Raw genomic sequence first — 13,604 nt, 5'->3', positions numbered from 1 at the left:
CCAACACATTTCCCATATGCTGACAAACAGACAGTGAGTCTCACAAAGCGAGGAAATGTCCAGAAGTCATTTTGGGTGAGAGATGTAGATGTGCAGGAAGTAATGTCACATGTCTGATATTTAAAGAAAGAATGCATTTGTAGAAAATAAAGAGCAAAAGGGACCAAACCAAAGCCCCAGGAGTCCTTGTGTGGACGAGAAGGCAGAACTGACCGTAAGCACAGGAGGAGGCCTTCAGTCCTGCAGGATCCAGATTGCCACACTGCAGTGTAGAGCCAGTGTGAGGTCCAGCATTTCACAGCCCACCTCGGGCTGCAGACAACAAGCAGATTAGTGTTAGCTGCAGAGGTAGCTGTTAGAGAATGACATGGGGACAAAATTTTCCCCATCCTCATGGGAAGTCATTTTTCCATCCCATTCCAGCAAATTCTTTTCCAGCCCCCGCCCCATACCTACAAGTTCCGTCCTCATTGCACAAGCCTCAAGCCCTTTAAAATCATAAGTAGCAACATTCTAGAGCTCAGATTGTGATGTCATAACGCCTCATTCCACCAATGCCTAAGCTCCGTCCTCAGCTGCGCAAGCCTCAAATGCTTTAAAGTCATAAGTAGCAACATTCTAGAGCTCAGATTGTGATGTCATAATGCCTCATTCCACCAATGCCTAAGCTCCGTCCTCAGCTGCGCAAGCCTCAAATGCTTTAAAGTCATAAGTAGCAACATTCTAGAGCTCAGATTGTGATGTCATAATGCCTCATTCCACCAATGCCTAAGCTCCGTCCTCATCTGCGCAAGCCTCAAACCCTTTAAAATCATAAGTAGCAACATTCCAGCGGTCAGATTGTGATGTCATAAGGCCTCATTCCACCAATGCCTAAGCTCTGTCATCTACGCAAGCCTCAAACCCTTTAAAATTATAAGTGTCCGAGGTTTGTGCGGTTAGGGCAGAGCTTACAGAAATGGGACAGGGACAAAATGCACAGGGATGGGATGGGGGAAATTTAGTTCTCTAGTTGCTGTGATGAAGTTTGCTTTTAGACAAAGTATGGGGATCTATCTTTGCTCCTGGAACAGAATTTTTAAATCTACACGCATCCCCTTCAAAAGTTTTATCAGTTCAGAGGGAAAAAAAAAGTGTTATGAATCATTGGCTGTCTGATCAGCCTCCTATCTGGTACAGGAGGAATAAACTGCATACCTTGCTGTAGTAGCCAGCTGCTCCCAGAAGCGACGTAAGGCCTTCCTACAAGTGTGGACTCCCTATTTGAGTGTTCTGACTCCGAGAGGTCGCACTTTGATTTTCAATACTCTGTGATTTGATGATGATACTGCTGTAACGGATGTTTTGTGCTTTTTTTTCTGGACTGTTTGCTTGGGTTGCCTATTGTATCTTATTGGGATGGGAGGGTAAGTATTTAGGGGGGGGAGAAGGTTGGTGAAGTAGAGGGGTTCGGTGGGGATGGAGTTTGGGGAGGGGATGGGATTGGGTTTTGCTGTTCTGGTTGGATATTGTACTTTTCTATGAAGTAACGAAAAGATTTTCAAATCGAATAAAAAAGTTAGGGCTCTTCAGCTTGGAAAAGAGACGGCTGATAGGAGGAAGAAGTGGCCTAGTGGACTTAGAACTACAGCTCTTCTTATGTTCTTAGGGTGAAATTCAGTCCTTTGGAGTCTGGATGCAGGGATAGCAGGTACAACTTTTCTTTGAACCTCTTCCGAGCCTGTCCTGGTTTTTCCTGAATGTTCTCTCAGTTTCTGCCTCCACCATCACCCTCGAGTCTTGCCCCTTCAGCCCTCGTTCTAAAATCTTTAACTATTTAAGGTTTTTATCAAATCCCTCTTTAAGTCCCATTTCACCAGGCTTATGGTGTAAACTATGCGCCAGTCTGATAGCCATTTTATGATGAAGACCACAGAACATTTTAGTAGCCTTCCTCTGGACTGACTCCGTCCTGTTTATATCTTTTTGAATGTGTGGTCTCCAGAATTTGTACACAATATTCTAAATGAGGTCACACTAGAGTCTTATATAGGGGCATCAATACCTCCTTTTACCAGACATTTGGATTTCCCCGGACATGTCGTTCTTTTGAGGACACGTCCAGAGGTCTGGACAGCTTTTCAAAACCCGGCACTTTGTCCGAGTTTTGAAAAGCCTCCTCAAATCGCGTCAGGCAGCACAGTCTTCCCCCCCCCCTGCCCGACAAGAGCAGTCAGCATGGGGCGGGGCTAGGATGAGACTGGGGGCAAGATTAGGGCGTGGATGGGCGGGGCTAGGAGGCCGGATTACCGATCGGAAAATCTGGCAACCCTAGATGTGATCACTCACACGTCATAGAAACATAGAAGATGACGGCAGAAAAGAGCTACAGCCCATCAAGTCTGCCCACTCTGCTTACCCACCCCCTGTCTATGCCCTAATGACCCAATTTCCTTATCTTGACCCTCGTAGGGATCCCACATGGGTATCCCATTTATTCTTAAAGTCTGGCACGCTGTCTGTCTCGATCACCTGCACTGGAAGCTTGTTCCAATGATCAACCACTCTCTCTGTGAAGAAATACTTTCTGGTGTCGCCACTTAAATGTGGGTGCCCCTGAGTTTGAGTGGGTGCCCTCTTGTGGCCGAGGGTCCCTTGAGAAAGAAAATATCATCTTCCACTTCGACACGTCCCGTGAGGTACTTAAATGTTTCGATCATGTCTCCCCTCTCCCTACGTTCCTCAAGAGTGTAGAGCTGCAATTTGTTCAGTCTCTCTTCGTACGAGAGACCCTTGAGCCCCAAGATCATCCTGGCCGTCCGTTGAACCGATTCAATTCTGCGCACATCTTTACTGTAATGTGGCCTCCAGAATTGCACACAGTACTCCAGATGAGGTCTCACCATGGCCCTGTACAACGGCATTACGACTTCAGGCTTTCGGCTGACGAAACTTCTTTTGATACAACCCAATATCAGCCTTGCCTTAGATGAAGCCTTCTCCACTTGATTGGCAGTTTTCATGTCTGCACTGATGATTACTCCTAAATCTCGTTCTGCTGAAGTCCTAGTTAAAGTTTCTCCGTTCAAGAAGTACGTCCTGCATGGATTTCCGCTTCCGAGGTGCATGACCTTACATTTCTTAGCATTGAAGCCTAGCTGCCAGGTTGAGGACCAACTTTCCAATGTAAGCAGGTCCTGCGCCATATAATTCTGTAAATTGCATTCACTTACTATATTACATAGTTTGGCGTCATCGGCGAATAGTGTTATTTTACCTTGAAGCCCTTGAGTCAGATCCCCTATGAATATGTTGAAAAGGAGTGGACCCAGGACCGAGCCCTGCGGCACTCCACTGGTCACCTCCGATGTTTTAGAGAGGGTACCATTAACCCCCACCCTCTGAAGTCTGCCACTCAGCCAATCATTGACCCATGCAGTTAGTGTCTCTCCTAACCCCATCGATTCCATCTTGCTTAGCAGCCTGCGGTGTGGGACACTGTCAAAAGCTTTACTGAAGTCCAGGTAAACGACGTCCAAAGACTCTCCCAAGTCCAACTTTCTTGTTACCCAGTCAAAGAAGCTGATGAGATTGGATTGGCAGGACCTACCCTTGGTGAATCCATGCTGACTGGGATCCCGAAGATTCCCTTCATTCAAGATCGTGTCCAATTTGCTTTTAATTTGTGTTTCCATGAGTTTGCACACTATTGATGTGAGACTCACCGGTCTATAATTCGCAGCCTCTGCCCTGCAACCCTTTTTATGCAGAGGAACGACATTAGCTAATTTCCAGTCCAGGGGAACTTTCCCCTTACTTAGGGAGAGATTGAATAGCTCAGCCAACGGTTTCGCCAGGACATCGCTCAATTCTCTGAGCACTCTTGGGTGCAAATTGTCTGGTCCCATGGCTTTGTTCACCTTGAGTCTTGCCAGTTCACTGTAAACTTCACCTGGTGTGAACTCAAAATTCTGAAACGGGTCTTCTGTGCTTTGTGTTGCCTTCAACTGCGGACCGTGTCCCGGTGCCTCACAGGTGAAGACTGAGCAAAAGTATTCATTCAGTAGTTCGGCTTTATCGGAATCTGCTTCCACGTAACTTCCGTCCGGTCTTCTAAGGCGTACTATCCTGCCTGTGTTCCTTTTTCTGTCACTAATATACCTGAAGAAGGATTTATCCCCCTTTTTAATGTTTTTTGCCAGAATTTCTTCCACTCGAAGTTTTGCCTCCCTAACTGCCATTTTGACCGCTGTAGACCTGGTCCTATATTCTACTTTTGCCTCTCTTTTCTCCGTGCGCTTGTAGGAGAGAAACGTCCTGTTCTGTTGTTTGTAAGAGGAATGGTCAAAAGCACCTATGCTCACAATTTGGAAGACACCGATTGGAGGGGAATTGCATATCCACAGAAACTGCTTCCTTGGACAAACTCCTTTGAAACTTCTCCTCACATTGGCTGCTCTCTGTGTGTACACCAAAGAAAGACAAATATCTTTCATTTTCAAAGCACTCAATACACTTTGTGAAAAATCTCACACTTTTGGCGCTGAATCTTATCCTATCGGATGGTCACCCCTTGGTGACTCGGAAATATTACCTGACAGCAAGAATCATTTTAGTATGAATATTAGGCCTGTGCCAAATATTCATATTTGATTCGATATGGCCCCAATACATAATTCATATTTGGTCAAATAGTGATTTACATTTGAATGCAAATCTGGGGCTCTACAGTGCTAAATCTTCCTGAAATAAAGGGGTGATCTCTGTTTTCGTTCTGTTTCATGTATTGTTTGTTATGTTTAAAACTCAGTGATCAGCATCATGGGATGTTTGTGTGGAACTTTTTAGCCCAGACTCAGTTTTGCTTCTTGTACGTTACAGGAATCGATTTCAAGATCCGAACAGTTGACATTGAGGGTAAAAAAATAAAACTGCAGGTCTGGTAAGTGGAAGAGTCGGAAGACAAGTTTCAGGTTTTCCTTATTTTTGATCAGACGGTTTACAATAAAATGAGGTTTAAAAAATAAAATGTCATAAAATAAAAGAAATATATCATGAGTTAAAATGTACAGGGGCATAATCACACTGACGTACATGAGACGAGGGGGGAAATGGGGGAAGGTAAGATTGTAAATACGTTGAGATAAAAAAAGGGAAATACACTAACGTAGGGCTCGCTTCAAATGACATAAAACTCATCGCTCAAAGAGCTGTCTGCTGCCAGCTCTGAGAACGTGGGTACATAAGAAGAACATAAGCAATGCCTCTGCTGGGTCAGACCTGAGGTCCATCATGCCCAGCAGTCCGCTCATGCGGCGGCCCAACAGGTCCAGGACCTGTGCAGTCATCCTCTATCTATACCCCTCTATCCCCTTTTTCAGCAGGAAATTGTCCAATCCTTTCTTGAACCCCAGTACCGTACTCTGCCCTATTACACTCTCAGGAAGCGCATTCCAGGTGTCCACCACACGTTGAGTAAAGAAGAACTTCCTAGCATTTGTTTTGAATCTGTCCCCTTTCAACTTTTCCGAATGGCCTCTTGTTCTTTTATTATTCGAAAGTTTGAAGAATCTGTCCCTCTCTACCCTCTCTATGCCCTTCATGATCTTGTAAGTCTCTATCATATCCCCTCTAAGTCTCCTCTTCTCCAAGGAAAAGAGACCCAGTTTCTCCAATCTCTCAGCATAGAAAAGGTTTTCCATACCTTTTATCAGATGTGTCACTCTCCTCTGAACCCTCTCGAGTAACGCCATATCCTTCTTAAGGTACGGCGACCAATATTGGACGCACTACTCCAGATGCGGACGCACCATCGCCCAATACAACGGCAGGATAACTTCTTTCGTTCTGGTAGTAATACCCTTCTTGATTATACCTAGCATTCTATTCGCTCTTTTAGCGTCCGCGTCGGCTTCATTGTCATAAGAACATAAGAAGTTGCCTCCACTGGGTCAGACCGAGGTCCATCTCGCCCAGCGGTCCGCTCCCGCGGCGGCCCATCAGGTCTGCGACCTATGAAGTGGTTTCTGACCACTTCTATAACCTACCTCAAGTTCTATCCCTTTATCCTCCAGGAACCTATCCAAACCCTTCTTGAATCCCTGTACAGAGTTCTGGCCTATCACTTCCTCCGGAAGCGCGTTCCATGTGTCTACCACCCTCTGCGTAAAAAAAGAATTTTCTAGCATTTGTTCTAAACCTGTCCCCTTTCAATTTCTCCGAGTGACCCCTAGTGCTTGTGGCTCCTCTCAGTTTGAAGAATCTGTCCTTATTTACTCTCTCTATGCCCTTAAGGATTTTGAAGGTTTCTATCATGTCCCCTCTAAGTCTCCTCTTCTCCAGGGAGAACAGCCCCAGCATTTTTAACCTGTCAGCGTATGGAAAATTTTCCATACCTTTTATCAGCTTAGTCGCCCTTCTCTGCACTCCCTCGAGTACCGCCATGTCCTTCTTGAGGTACGGCGACCAGTATTGAACACAGTACTCCAGGTGCGGGCGCACCATTGCGCGATACAGCGGCATGATGACTTCCTTCGTCCGGGTTGTGATACCCTTTTTGATGATGCCCAGCATTCTGTTTGCTTTCTTTGAGGCTGTCGCACATTGCACCGATGGTTTCAGTGATGAGTCGACCATCACCCCCAGGTCCCTTTCCAGGTTACTCACCCCTAGCAGTGTTCCCCCCATTTTGTAGTTGAACATCGGGTTCTTTTTCCCTACATGCATGACCTTGCATTTCTCTACGTTAAAACTTTGTGGAGCGTGAAAATAAAGGGTTCATAGTCAAAAGCGCGCGCCGACAAAGGCGCTCCAAGACCACTGAGCGCAAGGCGGAAGCCCGCGCCGAAGAAAAACAGTGCTTTAAGGGGCTCCGACGGGGGGTGTTGGTGGGGAACCCCCCCACTTTACTGAATACAGATCGCGCCGGTGTTGTGGGGGGGTTTGGGGGGTTGTAACTCCCCTCATTATACTGGAAACTTAACTTTTTCCCTGTTTTTTAGGGAAAAAGTGAAGTTTTCAGTTTAATGTGGGGGTTAAAACCCCCCAAGCCCCCCACAACGCCGGCGCAATCTGTATTCAGTAAAGTGTGTGTGGGGGGGTTCCCCCCCACCCTCGTCGGAGCCCCTTAAAACACTGTTTTTTTTCGGCGCGGGCTTCCGCCTTGCGCTCAGGGTCTTGGCGCGCCTTTGTCGGTGCGTGCTTTTGATCTGTCACCAAATAAAGATACACAGCCCCAGAGAGCTCTGTAGATCCCAGGATTGCAAGATTCCTGCTTATCCAAAAAGGAGGAAATACTAATTACTTCTTGATATGGGAAGATTGAATGTAATTGAATGCAAAGGGAACTTACTTCCCAAGGGCACACCTAGTGCTCGTCGCTTTCACATTGATATGTTTTCAGTAATGGCTCCACAACTGTGGAATGCTCTCCCTCACTTTATCAGAGAAGAAAAAGACCTCAATCAGTTTAAGAAACTTCCTAAAACTTGTCATTTTAAAGACGCGTTCAATCTTTAGCCATCATCTTTAGATACAAACATGAGGGCTCAGATCTTTTACCCCTTCCCATTGTTTCATCCCTTATTTTCTCTCTTCTCTCAAGCTATAAAGATGTAACTTTACCCCTTTATCCTTACGTTTCATGTTCGTCTTAAAAATTGTTAGTTCTAAGACTATTGTTTGTTGCTTACTCATTGTAACCCATTTTATGAAGCTGTAAATCGCTTAATCATTTTGAATAAGCGATCCATCAAATTTAAATAAAAATCTGAAACCTAAGAGAGGAAAATGATTTGAGTTGTTTTAAAAGTAACCATTCTGCATTACCAGAACGAATACAATTAAGAACTGCCATTGTTTTGGAAGAACGAGCAACGATTGGGTGGTGAGGTTTTTGGGGGACGTCATTCCTCTTTTACCTTCATGTCTCTGACCATAATTCTTCCTAATTTAAAGTTCAATGTGAATGCCATGAGCACTATGTGAGCCCTTGGGAAAGTTGTATATCCTAAAGCAGCTGGCATTTAAGTGAATTCTTGAAGGTCACAGAATGAGTGATAGGTAGACCAGAGGCACTGGTGTTCCCCAGCTTACTGGCACTAGTTCTCTTCACTGGCCACTGACACTGGTATCCCACACTGCTAGTTCACCAGCAGCTCACTGGTACTGGTATCCCTCACTGCTAGCTCACTGAACTCAGCATGCTGACAAGGTAAATAACTATCGTACAGTCTTTCTGCGAACTTGTAACTCTTGCTTGTCTTTTTCAGGGACACAGCAGGACAGGAGAGATTTAAAACCATCACAACAGCTTATTACCGGGGAGCCATGGTACGTAGGTTACAGTGCACTTGTGGATAAGTCTAGCGGAGGCATTTCTAGCCTGCTTGATGCTGGCTGCCAAAGATTCCTGCCTCTGCTGGTGTTAGAAGTAATATGAGGTTGTGATAGGACAGAGTACACTACGGGGTTTTAAAGAAGGATTGGATAAATTCCTGAAGGATAGGGGGATTGAGGGATACAGATAGAGGTAGAGATGGGATATAGAGAGAGTATAGATAGAGACCAAGGGGGATATAAGGGTTCAGACAAAGATCACCATACAGGTCATGGGCCTGATGGGCGCGATGGACCTCTGGTCTGACCCAGCAGAGGCAACTTCTTATGTTCTAGTGCAAAACAGCTCAATGTCTTTCAAAGAAAGAAAGAAATTATTCTTGAACGAAGGCACTGTAGTAATATCCAAACACTGCAAAACTAGAAAGGTGAGCTATCAAATTATTTAGAGGGGCTTACTTGTACAGGACATGGGGAAGAACACTTAGTTGCATGTGGCAGTGTGCTAATGTTTCTCTCGCTTGCGGTTCCCCCGGAGATGCTGCTGGTTTCCCGTTGGGAATTTTTTTTTGCTGGATTGATTGGAGCCGAAATTATTTACGACTACAAGCAAGAATTGCTAATAAGACTAGATAGGCCCATATGATCTTTATCTGCCTTAATTTTTCTCTGTTTCTATGATCCGTCAGGGAGAGGAAGGGATTATAGAGGGAGAAAGAGATAATGGTTACTGCGGATGAGCAGACTAGATGGGCCATTTGGCCTTTATCTGCCATCATGTTTCTTTAGCCATAAAGTTCTATGACATCACAATGCAGGTGTAAAGAGCCTTAGCCTATAGGAAGAGGAGATGCAAATGTTAAGAGCCTTAGCCAATAGGGAGAAGAGGAGATAGTGGATGCTGTGGATGGGCCATTTGGCCTTTATCTGCCATCATGTTTCTATGTTTCTGTAGATCTTAGGAGCTGGTGTGAATGTACAGACTGGATGCCCCATGATCTTCATTTGCATGTTAGTATGTATAAAAGATCTCCGAGGGAAACAAAAGGATTGGAGAGATTAGTAGCTGGTGTGGATGGACAGGCTGGATAGGCTGTATGGTCTTTATCCATGTCATTTTCTGTTTCTATGTATGGAGGAGGTGACGGAGACAAAAAGTGTATCTGAATTCAAGCAAGCTTAGGACAAGTACATTGTCTCTAAGGGAGAGGAGGGGATAGTAGACGACATGGTTAGGCAGACTAGATAGGCCATATGATCTCTATCTGCCTTAATATTTCTCTGTTTCTATGATCTGTCAGGGAGAGGAAGGGATTGTAGAGATTAGTAGTTGGTGCGGATGGACAGGCCAGGTGGTATGTTATCCGACAGCAGTTTCTCTGTTTGTTTTAGGGAATTATCCTTGTGTATGACATCACAGATGAGAAATCTTACGAAAATATCCAGAACTGGATGAAAAGCATAAAAGAGGTGAGCGTACACAGTATTTGGTGCCACTGAGCATGAATAAACGTTACTCCGGCAAGGTGAGTTGGGAGGGAAGCATGTGGGAACAACCACCACCATTCATGGTGTCCCGTTGAGTCCAAAACAAACCAAACAGTGGAGTCTGATGTTACTGATGTCGGCGTTATTAAGATGAGAAGGAAGGTGTTCACCATCTTAGAATCAGTTAAGTACATCCACAACTTGAATCGGGACTCCACTGTTTGGTTTGGACTCTTACCCCTATGTGGATATAACGGGTCAATTCTTTTGTTGTCCTGTTGAGTCCAGCAGAACAGATGCACATAAATGTATGGAATATTAGCCCTTTTGCTGGGAACGGAGGGGGGGCATGCACATGGGACATATGGGTGAGGCTTCCATGTAACATGAGTAACTACTCTGTCACCCATGCTGCATTTACACCAGGTTTATGGCTGCTGTAACTGAGGAAGGAAACATGGCAGCGCCCCAAAACTGGATTAAGTACCCAGATCCTGTTATCAAATGGTTTTCACCATGCAGTGTCAGGGGCACCTAAAAAAGAACCCCCATGGTGCCTGGGGGCCCCCCCTGTGAAAGGCTGAGCTGACCCCCTTGCTGTACCCTTTATTCTCCACAGAATGCTTCAGCAGGAGTGGAAAGACTTCTGCTGGGAAACAAGTGCGATATTGAAAACAAACGGAAGGTTCCCATGGAAAGAGCAGAGAAGGTTGGTGTACGAGCAGAGGGCAGAGAATGGAAACCGAGAAAAGGACAAAGTTGGTGAGGATGTGGGGAAAGGAAGGGATAGGAGAGGTGCAGAGACAAGAGGATGGAAAGGATGGGGTAGGGGGAAAGAGAAGGGAAGGAGGGGAAGTGAGGCGGAGAGAAAAAGCAAAAGAGTGAGGTGGGGGAAAGGGGATGGGCAGAGAGTAGGGAAGAGAAGGAAATGAGGCCAGGAAGTATCTTCTTCCATGGGGTGGGTGGGGGGAACAGCTTAGAGAATGACACGGGGACAAATTTGTCCCCATCCCAGCAGGAACTCAATTTCTCCTTCCTGTCCCCATGAGTTTCTCTATTCCTGTAAGCTCTGCCTTAACTGCACAAGCCTCGAACACTTATGATTTTAAAGGGTTTGAGGCTTGTGCAGATGAGGATGGAGCTTAGGCATTGGTGGAATGAGGCATTATGACATCACAATCTGAGCTCTAGAATTTGCTACTTAGGATTTTAAAGGGTTTGAGGTAGAGAATGACATGGGGAAAAAATTTGTCCCCATCCCTGCGACCACCGTCTCTGTCAATGTCCTGTCCCCGCCCCGTCCTCGTGACCTCTGTCTCCGCCCCATCCCCACAACAACTAACCCTGCAGCATCCATACAAGCCTCAGTACTGCAATATTTAGCTTATTCCTTATAAATCAAAGTTCTAGCTGCTGAACTAGAGAAAGAGATGTTCAGCCGGCAGGGCTTTGTTTATAAATATTTTTATCAACACAACTAATATACTACTTAATCCTAAAGCAAAAAAAAAAATAAATATAAATTTCTTTTTCTACCTTTGTTGTCTGGTTTCTGCTTTCCTCCTCTTCTCCTTATTCATTTCCTTCCATCTACTATCTGCCTTCTCTGTCTCTTCCATATGCTCTATTACTATGCCTCTCCCTTCCATATTTCACTCCACCCCCACCCCAATTGGTCTGCCACCCTTCTTCTTCCCTCCTCGCCCCCCATAGTCTGGAATTTCTCTTCCCCATTTCCCTTCAGCGTCTGTTCCTCCCCACCCCACCTTCCCCAGTTCCCTTCAGCATCTGTTCCTCCATATCCCACCTTCCCCAGTTCCCTTCAGTGTCTGTTCCTCCGCACCCCACCTTCCCCAGTTCCTTTCAGCGTCTGTTCCTCCACATCCCACCTTCCCCAGTTCCCTTCAGCATCTGTTCCTCCACATCCCACCTTCCCCAGTTCCCTTCAGCATCTGTTCCTCCATATCCCACCTTCCCCAGTTCCCTTCAGTGTCTGTTCCTCTCCACCCCACCTTCCCCAGTTCCCTTCAGCGTCTGCTCCTCTCCACCCCACCTTCCCCAGTTCCCTTTAGTGTTTGCTTCTCTCCACCCCACCTTCCCCAGTTCCCTTTAGCATCTGTTCCTCTCCACCCCACCTTCCCCAGTTCCCTTCAGCGTCTGTTCCTCCCCACCCCACCTTCCCCAGTTCCCTTCAGTGTCTGTTCCTCTCCATCCCACCTTCCCCAGTTCCCTTCAGTATCTTCCAGTTGCGTCAGAGATGACCTTTACGGCAGCCACACGCGATTTCAACGCTCCAGTTGCTGGTAGGAACCACATTTAGAGAAATTGCCTGCTGCGAAGGTAAGGAGCAGGGATGGAGATGCTCAGACGGCAGTGTCAGCGATCGGGCGGCAGCGGCAATCAGGCAGCAGCGATCAGAAGGGATGGAGGGAGATGTTTTGGCAGCAGCAGCTATCAGTATGGAGGGAGGGAGCGCGATCGATGACCGCACGTGTTCCCACCCTTCACTGCGGAGACAAAGCCATTCACCACTCCACAGGGCAGTGAATGGCCTTACCCGCTGCGACCATGTCTTTTCTCTAGCCACGGGTAACAGCCACCGTGCCATTCTCTAGTTTGAGGCTTATGCAGAGGAGGACAGAGCTTGCAGGAGTGGGACAGGAACAGGAAAAGAACTTGCCAGGAAGGGACAGGAAAATGAGTTCCTGCGGGAATGGGAAAAAAATTTGTCCCTGTGTCATTTTCTAGAACAGCTCACTAATGACACAAGACCCTCAGCGCTCTCTTTCATTTCAGCTAGCAAAGGAGTACGGGATTCGATTTTTTGAAACCAGCGCCAAGTCCAGCGTGAACGTAGAAGAGGTGAGAGATCAAAAGACTTATATGTTGTCACTTTACCAGGCTGTCGGCGCTCTCGCTAAAAATAAATAACAGGCAGAATCAGTGGGAACAGAAGCGGCTTCTACAATCGTGCATATTCTCGTGTGTCCCTAGGGTTGGGAGTGCACCAGGCTTTCCCCAATTGCTCATTTTGTCCTCAGCTGAAGAAGTGGCTTTTAGCTCCCACGTTCTATTCAGTCCAAAAACAAGAAGAACATAAAAATAGCCGTACCGGGTCAGGTCAGTGGGTCGTCTAGCCCAGTTTTCTATCTCCACAGTGCCAATCCGGGTCACAAGCAACTGGCAGAAACCCAGATAATAATAATAATAACTTTATTTTTGTATACCGCCATACCCAGTGAGTTCTAGGCGGTTCACATTAATTAAACATAGTTACATACAGTTAGGTATTAATTGAACAGAGTTGCAGGCAACGAAGTAGATGAAATTGGGGAGCAGGATAGAGTGGATCAAGGGGGGGTGGGGGTGGGGCGTAATAAAGGGGGAGGGAGGAGGTTTAGGTTCTTTGAGGAGGGGGCAATTAAGTGTCCTGGCCTTGGAAGAGGTGTGTTTTTGAGTAATTTTCTAAAACTGAGGTAGGTGGGAGCCTCGAGGCCTTATATTTGGCCTAAACAAATGGGAGCATATCACCCCCTTACTACCATAAACTGCACTGGCTGCCATTCGAATCCAGAGTCCTGTTCAGGTTCGCATGCCTCAGCTACAAAACGGTGTTTGGTCTATCCCCAAGCTACCTCATCCCCCCACTTTAAATTAGATCACAACAATAAGAACTCTCGCAGAATTCATCTGTTCGCCTTCCCCTCCCTAAAACTATGTCAACTCAAACGATTCGTCGACAAAACCTTCTCCTTCCAGGCGGCCAAACTAAACTCATGGCTTGCCCAAATTATACTTGA

At 46.2% G+C, this 13,604-nt stretch overlaps 1 protein-coding gene across 1 annotated transcript in view; it reads left to right on the top strand.

Moving 5' to 3' along the window:
- RAB13 (RAB13, member RAS oncogene family) overlaps positions 1 to 13,604 on the top strand; it is a 34,937-nt gene that overhangs the window by 8,905 nt on the left and 12,428 nt on the right. The window contains exons 2-6 of the mRNA XM_033923578.1: positions 4,861 to 4,921; positions 8,250 to 8,310; positions 9,709 to 9,786; positions 10,424 to 10,513; positions 12,601 to 12,666. Coding sequence (XP_033779469.1) covers positions 4,861 to 4,921; positions 8,250 to 8,310; positions 9,709 to 9,786; positions 10,424 to 10,513; positions 12,601 to 12,666 — 356 coding nt within the window. The remainder of the gene's footprint in view (positions 1 to 4,860; positions 4,922 to 8,249; positions 8,311 to 9,708; positions 9,787 to 10,423; positions 10,514 to 12,600; positions 12,667 to 13,604) is intronic.

This window comes from Geotrypetes seraphini, chromosome 16 (assembly GCF_902459505.1).
Source record: "Geotrypetes seraphini chromosome 16, aGeoSer1.1, whole genome shotgun sequence".
NCBI classification, from domain to species: Eukaryota; Metazoa; Chordata; class Amphibia; order Gymnophiona; family Dermophiidae; genus Geotrypetes; species Geotrypetes seraphini.
This window is presented reverse-complemented; position numbering and strand designations above follow the sequence as displayed.